This window comes from Lasiosphaeria miniovina, assembly GCF_030549165.1.
Source record: "Lasiosphaeria miniovina strain SMH2392-1A chromosome Unknown B0T26scaffold_9, whole genome shotgun sequence".
Taxonomy (NCBI): domain Eukaryota; kingdom Fungi; phylum Ascomycota; class Sordariomycetes; order Sordariales; family Lasiosphaeriaceae; genus Lasiosphaeria; species Lasiosphaeria miniovina.
Window position 1 is genome coordinate 1,790,925 of NW_026848228.1, and position 19,184 is coordinate 1,810,108.

At 55.8% G+C, this 19,184-nt stretch overlaps 6 protein-coding genes across 6 annotated transcripts; 2 read left to right on the plus strand and 4 right to left on the minus strand.

Moving 5' to 3' along the window:
* Positions 1-1,571: 1,571 nt before the first annotated feature.
* B0T26DRAFT_682173 (uncharacterized protein) lies at positions 1,572-2,613 on the minus strand (the record flags this gene model as incomplete). The annotated part of the gene is made up of 3 exons (XM_060440729.1): positions 1,572-1,758; positions 2,072-2,244; positions 2,398-2,613. The coding sequence occupies 3 exons, from the start codon at positions 2,611-2,613 to the stop codon at positions 1,572-1,574; spliced, it is 576 nt and encodes a 191-aa protein (XP_060289766.1).
* A 4,738-nt stretch (positions 2,614-7,351) lies between these two features.
* B0T26DRAFT_807897 (uncharacterized protein) lies at positions 7,352-9,171 on the minus strand (the record flags this gene model as incomplete). The annotated part of the gene is made up of 3 exons (XM_060447237.1): positions 7,352-8,517; positions 8,563-9,044; positions 9,086-9,171. 3 exons carry the CDS (start codon positions 9,169-9,171, stop codon positions 7,652-7,654), a joined length of 1,434 nt encoding a protein of 477 aa, XP_060289767.1. The 3' UTR covers positions 7,352-7,651.
* Positions 9,172-11,686: 2,515 nt separating this feature from the next.
* On the plus strand, positions 11,687-12,172 carry B0T26DRAFT_623275 (heterokaryon incompatibility; the record flags this gene model as incomplete). The annotated part of the gene is made up of 2 exons (XM_060436113.1): positions 11,687-12,019; positions 12,086-12,172. Coding segments are annotated over 2 exons (420 nt in total), but the record flags the coding sequence as incomplete, so codon positions are not given.
* Positions 12,173-12,985: 813 nt separating this feature from the next.
* Positions 12,986-13,827, plus strand: B0T26DRAFT_735886 (uncharacterized protein). Its single transcript, XM_060443264.1, has one exon. It carries the CDS (start codon positions 13,016-13,018, stop codon positions 13,589-13,591), a length of 576 nt encoding a protein of 191 aa, XP_060289769.1. The 5' UTR covers positions 12,986-13,015; the 3' UTR covers positions 13,592-13,827.
* Positions 13,828-13,844: 17 nt separating this feature from the next.
* On the minus strand, positions 13,845-14,618 carry B0T26DRAFT_758055 (class I glutamine amidotransferase-like protein; the record flags this gene model as incomplete). The annotated part of the gene is made up of 2 exons (XM_060446349.1): positions 13,845-14,462; positions 14,541-14,618. 2 exons carry the CDS (start codon positions 14,616-14,618, stop codon positions 13,845-13,847), a joined length of 696 nt encoding a protein of 231 aa, XP_060289770.1.
* Positions 14,619-17,133: 2,515 nt separating this feature from the next.
* Positions 17,134-18,792, minus strand: B0T26DRAFT_744979 (uncharacterized protein; the record flags this gene model as incomplete). Its single annotated transcript, XM_060444485.1, has 1 exon — positions 17,134-18,792. One exon carries the CDS (start codon positions 18,790-18,792, stop codon positions 17,134-17,136), a length of 1,659 nt encoding a protein of 552 aa, XP_060289771.1.
* Between the last annotated feature and the right edge of the window lie 392 nt (positions 18,793-19,184).

A 19,184-nucleotide genomic window follows, 5' to 3' on the forward strand; every position in this document is an offset into this window, starting at 1 on the left:
CCTTTATTGTTCGTTTTATACGTATTATCGTACATCTGTACCCAAGGATAGAGCTTCCACTGCTCCTCGCACCACGGGGTAGTCCAAAAAAGACCCTCTGGTTTCTTGTCGTTCCCGGCTGACCAAAGTACGGTATACTCGATCTTTTTATCGTCAAGTAGCTTCATCGTGGCTTGGAACGGTGTATACCCGTTAAGGCTCTTCTGTCGTTGCGTATATCGAAGGTTTCGAAGCTGCCTGCGGTTGAATACGAAGCCGGGGAACCGAGCGCGCAAATCCCTAGCGATCTCACGGTTTGAGATTGTGGGCCTGTCAGAATAAGTCGCTATAAAGGCCTTATGCTCAGGGAGGAATTTCTCGACCAGGTTCTCACGGGATTCGGCGGGCGGGTGGTTATGCGTGCTGTCGACGATGTGCAAGGTCCATTTCCGCTGGTTTATCGCGAGCCACAAGTTTGAGAGGACAGTCGCACTTTATAGTCCTTTGTTCACTCTTTCGTGTGACTGCTTCGCTAGGCCGAATCTTGCCTCTCTGGCAGGAAATATCGATACAGGAATACCCGAAGTCGTACCTACCTACGCGGCGATAAAATCGCGGTGTTGTTGTTATTGTAGCTCAATTGACGGTATTGTGGTGTTGTGGTTGAATGTGGAAGGTTTGGGTGGATTTGGCGGATGTCCTCAATTGCAGGTAGAAAATGGCCTATGTGGCCTGGGCGCAGGGCGCAGGGCGCAGGCGGTGGATTTGGCGATGGCCTCAATTGCAGGTAAAAATTGGCCCGGGCGCAGGTCCGGGCGTAGGGTGCCGGGCAGGCCATCTGAAGAAGCGTTCAATCCATTGAACTAGGCTTTCTAAGGTGTAAAAATCCGATTTTGGCTGGGCTAGTGGCTTGGCGCCTTGGCGCGCATGTTACTTTCTGTATCCTACCGTACGAATAGACTGCCTCTTAAATATTACTTATGTGTAGATGGGTAATTATTAATAGCAGGCCTCTTCGGACTGTCAAAAACGTGCGCTTAATGTGAGAAAATCGCCGTCCTGTTGAAAAAGGTTCTCAGGCCGCTTAAGCTCTCTATAGACCCTCTCCCTTCTTCAATAGAAAAGAAACAATGCCTTTTAAATACTTTCCCAACGCCTAACGGGGCTTGATTATCCCGTCACATGATTCTAATAATCGTATTAAGGCTTGATAGAAAAGTCAAAACAGCTAATAGAGAAACCTAGACGACTGACAAGAAACCTAGACGACTTGACAGAGAAACATAGACTGTTGGAGAAACCCAGACGGTTAATAGAGGAACCCAAAAGTCTAGCATAGAAGAGGCTCACGGTAGAATACCAAAGACCTATCGACTCATCAGCTAGGTTTATTTGTCCCTAGAAACCGTATGAGATCTTGGCGTTATAGAGATCTTACTTACTCCCAAAACAGTCACACAAGCAGCAAACATAGTAGTAAGGGCATCTCAAATTTTCATTACTCATTCATCAGTCAACTCTAGTTCCTCTTCATGCAACAAGAAGATTTAATCCCCAATTTAACCTCTCCAAGACACACGCACACACGAAACTCAGGCCCTAATATTGGCCTTGTACAGCGCGCAGTCGGAGCCGACGGCGAGGATGGTCCCGTGCCCCGCGCGCAGGATGCGCGAAAAGGCGCGCGCGCAGTAGAAGCAGAAATCTTCCACCAACTCGTTGATGAACTCGTTCGACAGGTTGTTCAGCATCGTGATGTGCGAGTCGCGGAAGCTGGCTCTGTCTTCGAGAGAGTGTTCGTTACTTGCCTACGTTATAGGATAAGTAACTAATGGGGTTTGGTGGTTAAGATAATTAGGTAACTAATTAGGGGTTTAAGGGGTGGGAGGCTTGTGGTTGTTTGTGTGGGAGAAAGGAAAGGAAAGGGGGATGGAATGAAAGGGGGAAGGAATGAAAGGGGGAAGGAATGAAAGGGGGAAGGAATGAAAGGGGGAACGAATGAAAGGGGGAAGGGAATGAAAGAGGAAAGGCAAATGGAAAGGACTAGGGAATGGAAGAAAGGGATCGGCGATGTAAGCAGCCAACAACGTACGTCTCAACGCGCGGCGAGATACCGCAGTCCTTCATGACCTTGTCCAAATAGTCCAGCACGCATTGCTTGCAGTTCAGGCAGGTCTTTCGGTCACCCGACTCTGGGGCGGCCCGGACGTTGTACGCGATCATCGAGACTAGGTTGCGCAGCTCATCACGACGGAAGTCTCGGTACTGCTTGATGTCGTCTGGTTTTGGGATTGCAGGTTAGCACAAAGTTTTGTAGAGTGTGTAGGAGAGTTTGTAGGGAGGTATGGACAAGACAGGACGAGAGCCTGGTTCTGCCTGGCACGAAGGTGGACAAAAGAGTGAGCGAGGGAGAGTTACTTCTGGCGGTCTGGCAAATATGGCCTCGAGGACACGGCGGAACTTGTCACCCGGGTTCCAGAAGGCAATCTCGCGTTGGTTGCGCTCGTTTCTGGCGGGCCCGAACTCGCACATGAGCGCGACGAACTGGTAGGCGCTCTCGTACAGGACCTCGCAGCCGAGGTGCAGGCCGATGGCAACGTAGTCCTCCCAGGGCGCGGCTCGGGCGAACGACATCCACGGTCACGCACCGTCGGCCCGGGCGCCGGCGCGCGCCAGCAGGTCGGCGTGCAGGGCGGCCAGCGGCTCGTGGTAGTACCACTGGACCTCGAACTGGTTCCTGGCCAGGCCGAGCCCGCACGCCAGGTTGGCCGTCTCGGCCAGCTTCGCGATGTTGACCCGGGCGCCCTCCTCGAGCGGTGCGTCGGCACCCTTGGCGATCTTCAGCAGCCGGGTGACCTGCTGGACCTGCTCCGCGGTGCACCCCGGCAGGAGGTCTGGCGTGTTGACGACGACGTGGAGGTGCTTTGCCTCCCAGTCCTCACGCGTGATGAGGCTCGTCAAGGCCTCGAAGTGGCGTAGCGCCCGGAATTTGACGGCGAGCTAGTAGACCTTGCCGTTTAGCTCCACGTCGAGGAGCCAGTTGCCCGTCATTTTGCTGTCTCGCGTAGTCTGGGTAGCTAGAGGTTGGGTGAAGAGAAGTTGGTGACGAGAAGTTGGGTGACGAGAAGTTGGGTGGCTAGAGAGAGGCTTCAAATTGGAAGGGAAAGGTATAGTATATGTGGTATCTTTTCTTAGAGTAGACGAATATGGGCTAAACGATGCTGACTAGCGGGAGAAGAGTCTAGCCCAGTCGTGGAAGAAGAGAAGGAAGGGAAGGATGCCAAGTGGCAGGGGACAGGTAGAGCCTAAGTGTAAAGAAGTACGAACCGAATGATGCGGAGTATCGGGGGACAAGTATAGTCGAGGCGTGAAGAAGTGAATGAAGCCTGTCACGGTGATGAATATGGTCTAGGTGTGGAAGAAGAAGTGAAACGATGCAAAGTGGCAGGGGAAAGGTACAGCCTAGACGTGGAAGAAGAAAAATAAGGGAACAATGCGGAGTGGCAGGGGACAGGGACAGCGCAGTCGTGGAAGAATAATACGAACCTAAGGATGCGGATTTTTGGGGGACTAGTACGGGCGTGAAGCAGTGAATGTGTGAATAAGGCCTAGTCGCAATTATGAGTATAGTCCAGGCGTGAAGAAGTCAACGAAGCTTAATTAGGTGCGAGAAGAAATATAACCCAGGCGTGTAAGAAGAAGAAGAGGAAGAGAATGATGCCTGCTAGTGGGGGAAAATGCAGCCAGGAACGAAGTGGAAAACCCCAGGGGGAGCCGGGTTCCAAGTAAAGAAGGTAAATAAACGCGAAAATATCAGACGGGAAGCCGGGAGCGCGACTTGATGGACGCGAGGTCGGATGGAAGTACGTGAACATACTCACCTTCACCTCATCAGCACAATACTCCTAGGTACGCAAATTGTGTTTGGAAATAAATGGCTTGGGGGTAGGTCCGAAGGGCTGTTGCGTGAACAAGATGCCGCCCGTAGGAGTTCGCCGCTAAGGGCCTGATCGGCTCGCCGTTGCGGTGTCGTTGCGGTTGGGAAAACCTGCACAAAAAAAATCGCAGGGGGCCTTGCAAGGCCACTAACCCCAATCGAGTGGTAATTTCCCACATTTATCGACTAAATTTGAGGCCGAGCGCCCGGAACGATCCGTCTCGATTTATGCAATGTATCTTCGCGGGGCTCTTCGTGACACCCTGGTCAACGCCCTTCATATGGTATAGTGCACAGCCAAATCTAGTATGGTTGGCTTTTTCCCAACAGTACGGCAACCCTTCTTCGAGAAGGGTTGCCGTACCGTCGAGATCCTACGTACTGCTGCCAATGGCTTCCATCAATAACCCTCTGCTCAACGCCGTCATCACGAAAGCTGTAGTGGATGTAGCCCTACAGTATGTTGATCGCCGTCGACTACTAGGGCCACGCGACTGCGATATTATCCACCCAGAGGAGCCCTCGGGGGCCTGCCATCTTGCTGAGTCGATTCTCAGTAGCTCGGATACCCAATTCGTTGATCTTTTTCGTATGCCAAAGGCCGCTTTCCATCGATTGGTTACATGGCTACAAGAGCATACCGGGCTTAAGGGGTCCAGATATCTGACAGCCGAGCTAAAGCTTATGATCGTGCTATGGATATTCGCCCACGACGAGAGCCAGCGTAATGCTGCCCACCGGTTCCGAGTCAGCCAGTCTACTGTGAGCTCTGTTATGACGGATCTACTGGACAAGCTCGTACAGCTACACTGCGCATTCGTCAAGCCAAAAGACGATGACTGGCTCGACCCGTCTATCGACGATGCATTCTACGGTTGTATCGGGGCCATTGATGGTACATATATCCACGCCTTCAGTCCAGAGCCTCAGCAACACCAGTGGCGAACCCGGAAAGGCTTTATCGCACAGAACGTCTTCGCCGCAGTCCGATTTGATGGTGCGTTCTCGTACGTACTCGCTGGTGCTGAGGGCTCAACACACGATTCTACGCTCCTTAGCATCGCTACTGCGAATGACTTTGCGGTCCCCTCGGGCCGGTTCTACCTTGCAGACGCTGCATTTGGTGGGCATGTAGGGATTCTTACACCTTATAATGGTGTCAGATATCACCTCGAGGATTGGAGGAATGCCAAAAACCCGCCGACCACAGCAAAAGAACTATATAACATCCGGCACGCACGCCTTCGGGTTATCGTTGAGAAGGTATTCGGTATTCTAAAGAGGAAGTGGAAGATTATCCGAGCTACTGCGCCAGAGTACTCGATACGAAACCAGGTCCAGATCGTGTACGCAGTCACTGGTATCCATAACTTCCTTCTTGACACCAGCGATGAGGAGCTAGTAATTGAGGCTACACAAGAGGCTTGTCGGTATGCTGAGCAGATAATTAGGAGTCGGTATAGTAAGGATATCCGGGATGCTATTGCAGAGGTTCTATGGAGGGAGAGGGATTTCTAGCTAGTCTTCCATGACTCGGTCAGAGCCTCTTTAATATCCCGGTCTACAGTGTTCCATGCAACAGCATTTGAGTGCTCTTTTAGCTGCATGATACACGTTAAACGCTCTGCGGGGCTTAACTGGATAGAGAAGTTGTGTATAAAGTCCTTGATCGCAAGCTGGATCTCATCCTGCCCTTTCAGGCGAAGCATGGCCTCAGCCTGCTTAACCATAGCTTCTGCTGGCTTCATAGAGGCCTCAGCTTGCTTATCGAGGCTCTGGGCCAGTGCTAATACCTCTGGATTTGTATTGGCTTTCCGAACCCTCCGGTACGACGGCGCCACAGAGGGTTGGCGAGAGTTAGCATCAGTAGCTGAGCTCGTACTCAGGACCATGGCATCCTCGGTATCGCCCTCGCCCTCGCCCTCGTCGTCAGGCGTCGTAGTAGAGGGGCCAAAGGCATTACTCGCGCGGATAATGTTACGGCCATGACCAGACTGGTTGGCGTATATCGTCTCATAGTCTGACAGAGTGAACCGAGCAGTCCGAAGCCATCCAGCATCCTTATATTGCAAAAGGAAGTTATTCCAGACTTCCACAGAGCCTTCCACCATCCTCTCTTCTTCGTTATATTTCGCACCTGACTTGTTAAGGAAGGTCTTGATCGTTCGGAATCGCTTCTTCTCGTTATCGTACTTGTCCCTAATCTTCTCTGCTGACCAGTGGAAGTCTGGAAAGGATTCCTCCATTGTAACAGAGATCCTCTAGAATGCCGGCCGCGTCTCGGTCAACTTGTTGATACAGAACGCTCCAGCGATAGCCTCGTCTCGGAATAACTCGATAATCTTCGCCTGCATTTCGGTTGTGTAGATGATTTTCCTCCGCCTTGTACGCGGGGTCGACGAAGGCGCGTCAGGTGTCGGCTCGGAAGTAGGGCCGTCATCGGAGGCTTGCAGGCCGTCGTCAGAGGGTAGGTCATTAGCTTGAACAACAATAGAGGCCTCAGGAGCAGGAGACTCTACTGCGGTTGCCCTGATGCGGGGTCTTCTGGGCATCTTGACGATAGGTGGGTTGCTGTCGTGGCTGTATTTTGGTCAAAAAATTGCGGGAAGACAGGGCGGAAGTCACACGGGACTAAAATTAATTAGGAAAAGCCTAGTTACAGGGGTTTCGGGGTACATTGGCTGTGTCTCCACTTTAATTATGCACATAGCTCGTATCTTTTCCCAACCGCAACGACACCGCAACGGCGAGCCGATCAGGCCCTAAAACTACAAGTAACTACCACCTACTGTTTAGCGTTGTTTCTCTGACAACACTCTTTCAAAAGGCTAACTGCCTAGAGCATCTATTTCCGGGTGGCGAATTTGCTTGAAGCCCGGAGTTTCACGCATGACAGAGGCTATGGGGAGTGACAAAAGTGCTTAACTGTATGAAAGACGAAGGGAAGGGAAGAAAGCCATATGCCGTAGTTAGAATCGAATAGCGCCATCATCTTGCGCCACCACTCGGGATCACTGTGAGTATATTGCTGTCTGCTACTCCTCTATATATATATAGTCATATACTTTCATGAAAAACTCACTCTCTGCTATTTTGCTACATGTAAGAGAAGGCAGGTACGCCTGATCAAGGTGGTCACGATGGAGGGAACAAGAGGGCGAGCAATGACTGGCATTGGTAAAAGACTTCAACCTGGCCCTCGCAAAGGAAGGTGGGCGAGGGCCACTATTTATATACATAGTTGGGTGGCTCAATCTGGCGGGTGCCTGGGCCGGGTGTTTGGGGCCAGCTGGTCGCCTGGGCCGGGCCAGCTGTTTGGGGCCAGCTGGTGGCGCCTGGGCCGGACCGGGCGTTTGGGGTGCTCTTTCCTTACACTACATCAACTTGCTAGGAGTTTGCCGTGTTAGTTGCAGCATTCATATTCATGTCATTCCTATTGCAACTTGTGGTTTGATTTATCGTTTTAGCTACCTAGGTAAGGTAAGGAGTTCTCCATAACTAAGGTACTCAAAGAGTCCATCGTCATGATACTACGTCTGTCCCTCCCCCACAGCCAAACCATTGCACAAACAACGCGAATGAGACTCTACGCCGTATGTGAATAGCCATGCAACTCTACTACCTCCCACCGTACGGCAGCCAGGCTTAGAAAGGCTCGTCTCTACCCGGACGGCTAGTGAGGTAGCGCATCATATTTTCCTTAGCGCTCGACTTGGAGAGGGGGTAGGCGTCGAGCTAGTGCTGGGGGTTGAACCAGTTGCTCAGGAAGCGGCACTCGGCGGCATCATGTTGGCGCTCAGTGCGGTACTGGTACTCATGGCCGGCTAGGTGGTAGATACGGTGCAGCAGGTCCATGGCCTCGCCGCTGTCTTGGTGGGGGTCGCGCTCGCGCACGCGCAGCCAGTCCTGGAAGATGGGCAGGAGCGGCACCATGGACTCGTCGCGGTCGGCCAGCAGGAACATATCCGGCGGGTACCGCGCCCGGCAGAAGGCCTGCCGCCCCCGGCTGCAGCAGCACTGCCTATCGTCGTGGTACTCGTGGCAGCACATGCGCCCCAGGTGCGCTTCGGCGTTGTGGTAGACGGGCGACGGCTCGCGGAGTGCTGCCGCGTCGAGGTCGTCGTCATCATCGTCAAAGTTGAGGGCGTCGTCGTCCTCGTCGTCGTCGACGCCGAGGCCGCCGTTGTCGTTGTCCTCGCTGCTGGAGGAGGATTCGTCCTCGTCTTCATCCCCGTCCTCGTCCTCATCCTCGTCGTCATCACTGTCGGGCACGTCATCGCCATCTCCCTCACCGTCGGCCTCTTGAGCGCTGCTGCCCGACACTGGCTGGCCCGAGTCACCGGCCTCGGTACTGGCTTCCGAGCTGCTGTCTTCGGACCAGGACTCGTCGTTGCTGAAAATCAGATAAGGTGTTTCGTACTGGTGATGAATCTCATTGGTTGACTCGTGAAACAAAGCCGGGGTGTTGCCTGTGGGGTCACGCCACAGAGCAATGCGCTTGGCAAGCTCGACGTATCGGGGAATCTGTATGTGCATGACGAGCTCTTTCAAGAGATCCAAGGGGTTCATGGTGTTGAGTTTGACTTGCAAGCTGGGTCTATCTGCGATCTAGGCAGGGGGTTGGGGATTAGCATGCAAATAGTGACTGGCCAGTCTGATGAGGAGTGTTTTAGTCACCATGGATGAAGTGATTTCATTGAGCCAGCTCCTTTCCCTCATGAGCCGGGTGAAAGTCGACCTGAAACGAAAACGAATCTCGGAGCCGTCATCAGAATCGACCTTCAGGCCGTCAAGGTTGGCCACGCTCAGGATGAAGCCACCGTCAAGGCCGCCATTCATGACGCCAAGGCCGACGCGGATGGCGGCCACCGGATAGGGATGGCCGTGAAAGTGCCACAGCTTGGCCAGGGCAGCGGGCGTGAAGGGATTGGGGTTGTATTGGTCATCCTGGGCCGTGGTTTGGTCGGCGTGGAAGACGACGGTATTGCATTGGTCAAGCTCGCTGGCGGCGGCCGTGTCCAAGTCTAGGCCGTCTGAGCCTGAACCGGGAGATTCGACTTCGGCTTCGACATAGGAAAAGGCATAGTCGATGCGGTGCCAGGCGCCGAGGTACAGGGTAATGTTTGTGCTGGGCAGCCAGACAGCTCGAATCGGCGCTCAATGACGAACCTTTGGCGACGCGAGAGGCGGCGGAGCTCAGTCCACTGGTGGACGGGATCGTGGTTAAACGAGGCGACAAGGGCCGAGAGAATCATGTCAACGAGCTCAGACGAGAGCGGCGGGCCAGGCCCGCCCTGATCTCGACCTGCCGGTCCATGGTTTTTGTCTATATATTTTACTTTGAAATAGTGGGTAGCCTGGGAGTTGTCGGCCAATCCACGGCAGGTAGGGGAGAGATGTGGGTTGGTTGGTTGGTTTGCTGTGGTGATAGAATGAATGCAAATTATTGCTCTAAGTAGTTGAGGGGTCGACCGTAGGTGTATCTGACAGGTACAGTGGTGTGCCTGCGCTGTGCTGTGCAGGCCCGCCTGCCCGCCACCGTTTACATAAGGTTTCCATTGCAATCAGCTGCGGTGGCGGGGTGTTGGTGACTGGCTGACAGCCTGCAACCCGTGATTGCCATAACCAACTTTCAAGTCAGCATAGTTATCGTATCGTCGAAAATGATTAATGCATGATTGCAGCGCCATCTGCACACAAAAAACCAACAAAATCACTAGCGGACTGCACAGTTAAACGAGCAAAGGCGTGCTTTCTTCTTCGCATCTCGAATCGAAACCCGAGATTGCAATGAAAAAGATTGTTCGCGGCACCTAGAGGCAGTGTAATAACCAGGGGCACAGCGGAAGATGCTAAGAGGCTAGAAGCCGCTCAACGCTCTTCCCGTTTTCAAAAATAAGAGCAAAATTCTCGCAATTAAGCAGGAATCCAACTTCTACACATTTTTCCAATGAAAATGAAGAAAAAGAAGAAAAAACGCAGATTCTGTGCTAGGACCGCTGATTACATACACAGAGTGGGTGGTCCGACACGACTGCAATTTTTTGAAGTGGGTCTCTCCTTCACCTGACCTACTTGGTAGGTCAGGTCCAGCAGACCTTCCTTCCATGGTATGCGCCTGGCAGATAAGACACAACTCAAGGACCTGCCTAGGCGGAGAAGGCTCGGGCTTCTTCTACTCAGGTCGCAGGGAGCAGGAGGTCATTTTCTTGCAGCATTTGAACTGGATCCAAGGATTCGATGCAATTAAGCCGTCCACAAAGCCTGTTTGTTCACTTAACTGCGCTCCGTACTTGCCACCCCGGGATTGCTACCTGCAGCAGCGGCACCTTTTCATTCTCTTTCATTTTTTTTATTCTCTCACCGTCAGCGCTCATTACAGTCACCGCTGCGAGCTCTGCGGCTCTGTCAGTCTGTGACTGGATCCCACTTCTGTCCGACAGTTCGACTGTCGGGAACCACGTCCCGTTTTGCGCGGAGTCGCAGCTAATTAATTCCCTCTCCCTCTCCCTCTCCCTCTCCCTTTGGGCCATTAAGTCTCCGCCGCGAAGGTTCAATGCGGCTATTGCTTCTTTGAGTCTATCACTGGTTATAGAATAGGCAATTAGGTAAGTCTTCTCGAATCTCCAGTCCCTAATCAAGCCAGAAACCCCAGGCTCGTGGCTGATGTATATCTATCTAGCTAGTAATAACTAGAATATCGAATCGCTCTACGCTGCCGAAAGACAAGGGCTCTCTCGTTCTCATTCTCTACGTTCTTTTCCAGTGATGCTCGTTCGAGTTTAGCAAAGAAAGCAATAATTACACGACCATGTTTCGGTGGCAGCACTCACCTTCACCGAGCCACCAATTCCTAGCATCTCATGGCTAAGACCGCACAAAGGCTATTTAAATAAGGCGCGGGAGATGATTTAATCAGGCAGCAACGCTTGGCAAGTGTTGATTCCCCGCCCCAGGTTAATCTTATGACCCTGAAGTCTAACTAGAGATTGTAGGATGAGACCACTGACTTGTCACCTCATTAAAGTTGTGGGAACATTCCTACTACTCAGCAACTGCGAGAATCACGGACCCCGTACTTACGCTCACGAGGAGAGAGACATACTCCTTACGAAACGGCGAACGAAGCGTCATCATGGGCACAAGCACGAGAGCTGAACCAAAATTGTCAGGAGCGCCAAGAGATACCCAGCCGTACTGGTCCAATCAAAATGAGCCAAAGAACCTTCCAACATGCACCCGAAAACAGCAAGGAGCAACTAGGGGTGGGCGGCACCACTGGTTTCATGGCAGTGGCAAGACCGTCAGCCGCACCGGGGGGCCTATCTCATCCTCAAGACCTCTTCTCCGCGCCATCCGGAATACCAACTACACGCCTGATCATTACCCTTTGCCCATTGGGAATTTGCCATAGTTATCATGGATCCGGTCACTCAGGTCACCGACTCCTTCGCTATCTTGGGTTTATCAAGGGCAGACGCTGCAAAGCCCGAGACCGCCCACACTCGGCTAGCCTACGAGCCAATTCCAACAGACGACGATCGAATCCTGCGCGTGTTGAAGCTCGCTCCCGGCACTCCCCGAGAGGCCTTGGTTGGCGCACTAGAGCTCGTGGTCGGCGTAGGCAATAGTAACGAGGTCCGTCCGCCCTCGGAGTCGCTCCGTAGCCTTGGCGTCTCTCAAGCCATCGCCGAGACGGTTTGGGCCGCCCCGGAGGCCGAGGCAAAAAGCCCAAAGAATGAACCCTCTGAGCCCGCGACGTTCATCGAGTACGAAGCCCTGTCATACGTCTGGGGCGATCCAGCCAAGACCGAGTCCATGACGCTCAACGGAATGACGTTTGGCCTCTCGGCGAATTTAAAAGACGCGTTGATCAACTTGCGCGAGCGGGATACGGAGCGCACCCTGTGGGTAGACGCCCTGTGCATTAACCAGGACGACGACACGGAGAAGCACCGCGAGGTCATGCGTATGCGCGCCATCTACTATAGCGCCAAGCGCGTGGTTGTGTGGCTCGGCGATGCCGTTTTCGACAGCAACATGGCCATCGAATGGGCAGAGCAAATTCACCTGCACTTCAAGGCCTATCTAACGCGGCTTGGTGTCCAGGACGAAGGGGAGGGCATATTCGACTGGATCCGTGAGACGCAGCGCTTCCAGATGGTCGAGGCGTTTGGTCTGCTCATGCCATATCATGCCCTCCGCTGGAAGGCGCTCCATCGACTCCTCTCACGGCCCTGGTTCGGGCGCGCCTGGACGCTGCAGGAGCTTGTCGTAGCTCGAAGCTCCCTCATGCTGTGCGGCAACCGCGCTGTGAAATGGGAGGTTCTCGAGCTGGCCATCGAAGTCTGCGAGGTAACCTACACGGCCACGCACCAAATACTCAACGCCCGCCCCCGACTCCCGGCTTTCTTCTTGGCACCCCCAGCCTACAACTGGCCGCCCTATCATCTCGACTACCTCAACAAACTCACCTCCACCCGCAGCCGGTACCGCTTCCTCGACGCGCGCAACGTCACCGACATGATGGGCAGCCCCGCCACCCTTTCCCGCGCCGACGCCGCCTCGTCGCGCCTCACCCTCACCACGACGCGCAACTGCTTCCTCCCCCACGACAAGATCTACTCGGTTCTGGGCATCCTGCCCCCGCCACTCCGCGACGCCATCACGCCCGACATCGACTATGCCCTCCCGGCACGCATCGCCTTCCTCCGCGCCGTCAGGGCCTGCGTGCTCACCACGCGCTGGCTCAATGTCATCTGCCACTCGCACTACAGCCCCTGGTACCCGCCAGACCACCCGTCGTGGCTGCCCGACTGGACGCGCATGCCGCGCGCCACGGTGCTCGCCGAGCGGAACCGCGACGCCGTGTTCCCGCCGCACCGCGTCGTCTACGACCGCGAGGCCGTCGCGTCCTTCTCGGACGACCTGAGGACACTCACGGCCAAGGGTTTTGTGGTGGCGCGCGTCGTCGCGGTGGGCGTGGCGGACGAGCTGCTGTCTTTTGGGGACGGCGAGGCGGAGGGCAACAAGTTGCGGCGAACAAGCCGGTACCTGGCCAGCGGCTCGGCCGACGACGCCGCGGCCTGGCGCGCCGCCATGTATCCGCAGGACCCGGCGTTCCAGTACATCCCGGAGTCGACGGGCGACGGCGAGGGCGGCCACGAGAGCGACCCCAACTTCTTCGAGTTCGAGCTGCCGCTGAGGATCTTCGTGGGGCCGCGCCTGCTGTCGCAGCGGGCGAGCGGCAACGGCGACGTGCTGGACCGCTTCCTAGACGGGCTTAACAGGGTGCCGCGGCGCGTTTGGGACGGTGGCCTGAAGAGGGAAAACTTCCTCCCCCAGCACGAGCCGGTGCCGCCAGAAAAGGAGGCCGAGTTCTTGGGGTGCTATCACAAGGTCCAGGGGCACATGATGAGCCGCACGGTTTTTACCAGGGACAGCTGTGAGGCCGGGGAGGGCATGTTGGGCATAGGTCCGGATTTCACGCGACCCGGGGACCTGGTTTGCATTCTGCTGGGGTGTGACGCCCCGGTGCTGCTGAGGGAGAAGGAAGACCGGGCGGGGAAGTACATGTTTGTGGGTGATGCCCATGTGCAGGGGTTCATGGAGGGCGAGGGCGTCCATGGGCTGGACGAGGGCAAGTACGAGCTGGTGGACTTTGACCTTGTGTGAGAGGGCTGCACGGTGCATCTGGGGAAGCTCCAATTCTTCTAGACCAGGTACTTGGCGCCGCGTCCCAGCTGAGACATTTCCGATCATGACCATTTATAGTTAAGTCTGCTTGAATGATTTCGAATTAGTATACAAGGAGGATTTTGTTTCCATCTTGCTATATAATTCCCTCAGACTACAGGTCACAAACAACGTTGCCTCGTCTCAAGCAGCTAGAACCCAAAGTGTCCCCCGGCGGCCCCGAGACACCCTTCTAGGCACTGATGGCCTTGACAATCGCCTCGCCGACGCCCTTCGCGCTCGCGGGGTTCTGCCCGGTGATGAGCTTGCCATCGACAACTACCTTGGCGCCCCACGGCTCGTCAGCCTTCAAAAACGTCGCGCCCGCCTCGACCAGCTTGTCCTCGAGGAGGAACGGCAGCGCCTTGGAAAGCCCGATCTGCTCCTCCTCGGCGTTCGAAAAGCCCGTCACGGCCTTGCCTTTCACAAGGTGCTCGCCCGACGGTAGCGTCACGTTCGCAAACACGGCCGGCCCGTGGCACACGGCAGCCACCACCTTGCCCTGCGAAGCGAACTGGCTGATTAGCGCCTGCGACGCCGCGTCCACCGGCAGGTCGAACACGGGCCCGTGGCCGCCCGGGTAGAAGATGGCGTCGAACTGCGACGCTGCGTCGGCCTCGAGCAGCGTGCTCAGCTTCGTTGTCGACGCCCAGAGCGCTTTACTGCCCTCGAGGAACGCGACCGACACGCTGTCATCCTTGGCTGCGTCGATCGATGAGGGGTCGAGTGGCGCGGCGCCGCCGAGTGGAGACGCGACGGTCACTTCGATTCCCGCTGCTTGGAACTCGTGGTACGGGTGCGCGAACTCGGGCTGTTGGATGTGGTTAGTGGTGTGTTCTTTGCTTGTGTGTGTGTGTGTGTGTGTGTGTGTGCGTGGGTGACAACTCACCAGGTACCATCCCGTCTTGCGGCCCGTGTCGCCGAGCTGGTCGTGCGACGTGAGGACGACGAGGACTTTGGGGGCCATTTGAGCGGTTGTGGTGTGTGGTCTGTGGTTGATGGCTGGCGGTTTATTGGCTTTTGGGGGCTCAATTGACTGATGATGCGAGAATGTTTACAGAGTATTCGGGTTCGGATGATGAGCTTGCAACTTGAAACAGTAAGAATACAAAACAATCTGGACCTGCGATTAATATACTCGGTTTCTGACCCCAAGAAAGCTTACAAGCGAGGATCGCGCATTTGTCACGATCTGATCTGATCTGGTCGGAACACCAACAAGGAAGGAAAAATGGAACGCTTCTAGGTCTTTCTCGCTAGCTTGGTAGTCGATCTCCCTGCCTGGCTACGTAATTACCACGTACAATATTTGTCAGGCTCGCGCTGACTACAAACTGGAGGTTGCCGGGATTGTCCGGGATTAATGTTCTCCCCTTTCGCTTATAAGCATCAACGATCACGCATTCGGCTTGGCGCACGCTAGCCGCTGCGTTTCGGGCTTTGGGTGCCCCGCTTTGAGTTCTGCAGAGCCCCATTAACGCCTGTAAGATGTCAAGAACAACTGCCAAACAGTTTACTTTGTAATCCATCCTCAACCTGCATCACAAAGGCCGGGGTCGCCGTGTAGAGCAAAGGGCGTGCCGTTTTCTACTTGGCCAGTACTCGTAATGACGTCAAAGACGGGTGGAAAGAAAAGATCGAGGACAACTTCTTGCTTCTTGCTGCCTACCGAGACATTTTCTCTCCGCTTCGGGGGAAAAGAAGAGAAGGAAGGCGTTACAAAGATCTCTCCTATCACGGCTACCAAAGCCACCAAAACAATAGCACAGCAAAGACATGATATCCCCCGAACAGCATCTCTTCAGCTGAGAACCGCAGCAGCACGACTTCCTACAAAGACTGCATCGTTTCAGAGGACCGGACAGCCCCCAAAGACGCGCAGCTTCTCCCTCTCAGCGCAGAAGCTCAGGTCGATATATAAATAGGCACGGACCTGCACACCTGCACGGCTGGTAGGATTAGTTTGTGGAGGGGGGTGCCACGCATAGATCGCACCAGTCCATCCGCCGGCCCGTTGTCATACCTGACCTAGGTATTTACCCACCCGCCGAGATGGCACTTTACTCGGGCGCCCAGCCCTCCAGACCTTTTCTCTGCCTGTCGGTGTATACGTAGCTGCCACAACTCGCCTGACACAGCCGGTGCCTAGGGTAACGGCCCGTAGTTTTGTCGGTGCTTGCGCGGCCGAGGCGGACGCATGTTTGTAGAACAACAGGCGTTGCTCGCATGGTCCTGAAGGGCCTTTTTATTCCGAGCGCAGACATGCCATCATGTTGACTCGGAAGTCGGCACCTTGAGCGCATGCAGTGAAGGCCGGGCAACAGCAGCAGCACCCGCCTTTCAGGACGTTTAATGCAGATGTTATTGTTGTTGTCATTGCTGGACCACCGCACATCTTAGCGAGCCGACGCTACCTAGACTACGCTCACGTTCACGCAACGCTCTCGCGGCTGCGGCTAAAGTCGACTCGAGCTGAGTTGATCGGCTCCCTCGAGTATTATGATCCCTCGCGTCTCGGATCTGCGGCGGATGGGCATCAGTAATTTGCATTCTGTCCCGGTTTACTGTGTAGGTGAGGTTGAGACGTCCATCTTGCATCAGCACGGACAAGCCCCGAGCTAAGGGATGGTAGGACGCAAGGGCAGGACAGCACAGCAAAGCACAACGCAGCGCATCACAGGGCGGGGTCTCAGTACCCGTCACTTAGGTGATCGACGGTCTAGCATAACATAGGGGTGCATCCAGTCTCCACAAGTCCTCCCATGGGTATGCTGCGTAGGTCAGGTAGTTGCCGCTCGGCTCGTCCCGGTACTTGCTGCCTTGCCCCTGACGCACATGCGGAAGAGGTAGAGAAGTAGAAACGCGGACAGGGAAAAAAGATTGCAACTCCCCTAGTTCGCATTGTAATCTTACGCTCACAGCGAAAGTCGTCCGCATTCGTAAACAGGCTGGGCGTCGGGCCGTGGTCGAGAAAGGCCATCCAAACCGCTCAGCCTAGCTAATAAGATATTCTTTGGATCAAGAAAGCATTACATTGGAAAGAAAGCAACTTCGTGGACGAGCGTCGTGCGAATATTGTATCAAATATATATACCCAAGAATTAGAAGCCCATCAAACCCCAGCCCTGAGGCGGGTTCGAAGATAGGGGCAACGAAGCTGGCCCCGCCATCTCCAGACCTGTCCGCCCCCTCAACTTTTCTGTCCCAGAAACGCGCAACAAACAAGACACTCGCATCTATGCAAAACTCCGAGAGAGAAAAAACAAAACACCAAACACTATGGTGGAGGTATCGTTCCCGGTAGTAACCGCCGCGCCTGTGATCCACGTGAGCCCCAGCCCCCAAGATCCCATTATATAAACCTCCTCCAAAAAGGGGGTAAAACGCCAATATCCAAATATCCAGATCCAAAGTCCAATCCAAAAACGTATGCACATATATTAGAAGCAGAGTGGCACAACACAGCCCAGCCCAGAAATATATCACATCCACATGAGGTTCCTGCTCTGCCGGCGATTCTGCTGCCACAGCGGCCGCACTGATCCCCTGTAGCTTGCGTTGGACGTGGACGCGTTGTCCCCAGCGGCGGCAGCGGCAGCGGCAGCAGTGGCGCCGGTACCAGCAGCAACAGGGGGAGGCCCATTAACGCCATTGCCCTCGTTGACCGCGAGATCCTCGAGGCCGCCGCGACCACCCCCGTTCCCGGCACCTTGCACTAGGCGATCCTCGTCCTCCTCGCCGATGCGCCCCAGCGCTACCTGGAAGCCCTGCGAGAAGTCGTCGATCTCGCGCGTCAGCGGCACCTGGTCCGGCTCCACCCTGCCCGAGCCCGCGCCCGCGTACGCGGCGGGGTACTGGCCGGGGTAGTGGTAGCGGTTGGGGTCGTCCTGGGGCGGGTACGACGGGTAAGCCGCGTAGATGCTGGGGCTGGTGACTATGGGCTGCAGGGGAGGAGGACCAGGGGCGGCGCGCGCTCCGGCAGAGGGGGGCAGGACGCCGGCCGCCCCCGCGTATGCAAAGGGCGACGGGCCGCCCGCCGTGATTTCGGACGAGAAGGCCGGTGCCGTCGCCATCGGCGGCAGCATCGCACTTGGATTGCCTCCTCCGGTCTCGAAGGCGTCGCTGTCCTGCGCTGCCACTGCCATGAACCCCGTGCTCGGCCCCGGCCGCGGCGGGCTGATGTACTTGCCGGTGGCGGGGGAGTTGCTGCCGGGTCCGCTGCGTACGTTGCTCCCCCGCCGGCGCATGAAGAAGGCGGCCACGGCGATCACGGCGACCAGAACAGCCACGCCGCTGATAGTGCCGCCAACGATAACGCCCGTGCGGTCGCCCGAAGTGGTGGCGGCCGGGGCGGCGGTGGGATCGGCGGTTTTAGTGGTCGCGGTCGAGGAAGTCGAGGACGTCGAGGATGCTGAGGACGTCGAGGACGACGGGTCAGTCGTTGCCGGGGAAGACTGAGCTGCTGTTATAGAAGACGATGTCAACGGTCGGGTAGTGGTGGATGACGACGACGCCACGGTGCCGAGCGTTGTTGGCGTTCTTAGAGTGCTGACGGGGTCTGTGAACGGGACGTTCAACGTAGGGCGCACCAACACTTGCGTGATTCCACTCGCCGTCGCAAGGACCGTTGTGGCTAGGTCGCTCGCCGTGCCGCAGCCAAACTGCGAGAAGCCGCCGTCGAACACGTTCTTGTAGCAGACGTCGCTGCTCAGGCATGTGAAGACATATGGGTTGACCTCGGTCTGCGGCCCGCTGTTCGCGTCAACGCAGCTCGTGAACACGCCCGCCGTACATGTTTCTTGGCCGTTGGGGCAGCAGCCCACGGCGCTGTGCTGCGTGTCCAACACGCAATGCGACCCCGCGCTACATGTCGCGGGCAGCGCTGAGACGCCGCCGAGGAAGCCGCAGACGGTGTTCGTGTCTTGGCGGCGGCGGAGGTCGAGGGGGTCTAGGGGCGCCGCTGTTGGCAGCAGCAGCGGCCACGAAACGGCGCTGATGGCATGATGTGGCACTGTTGTCGTTGGCGGTTGTGTATGTCGGGGAAAGGGCTGGAGGACATGGGCGGCTGTCATGTCGAGAAGGGCGGCCAGGACGAAGGCGGCCATGGGCGGTGGGAGGCGGTGGAAGAAGTCTGTCCTCATGGTCGCCGCTGCGCAAGGCAATGCCTTTGCGACATGTGGCGGTCGCCGGAGAAATTTCACAGATTTGTCGGAGAGAAGTCGTCGGCGTGGGTTGGCGGGTAAGGGGCGAAGACTCGAAACACGACGATAACGCAGGACTGGCGAGAGAGCGTCTGATCCAAACTATGAACACGAAAGAGGATAGAGATAGAATGGGATTTTGATGACAGGAAACAGTGGCGCGCAAATACAGCAAAGCAGAAGAAGGAGGGAAGGACAGCAGCAACTGCTGCTGCTCTGGGCTGCACGAGGAAGAGGCACAGCCCTGGAGAGGGCAGTGGTGGCGGCAAATAAAAAGGTTCAAACCATGGATGGTGCGCGGTGCGGCAGCGAGGCTGCCCGCCCGCCCATTC

Coding starts and splice junctions, on each gene's coding strand:
- B0T26DRAFT_735886 (XM_060443264.1), top strand. CDS start 13,016: ATGTATCCGCAGGACCCGGCGTTCCAGTACATCCCGGAGTCGACGGGC.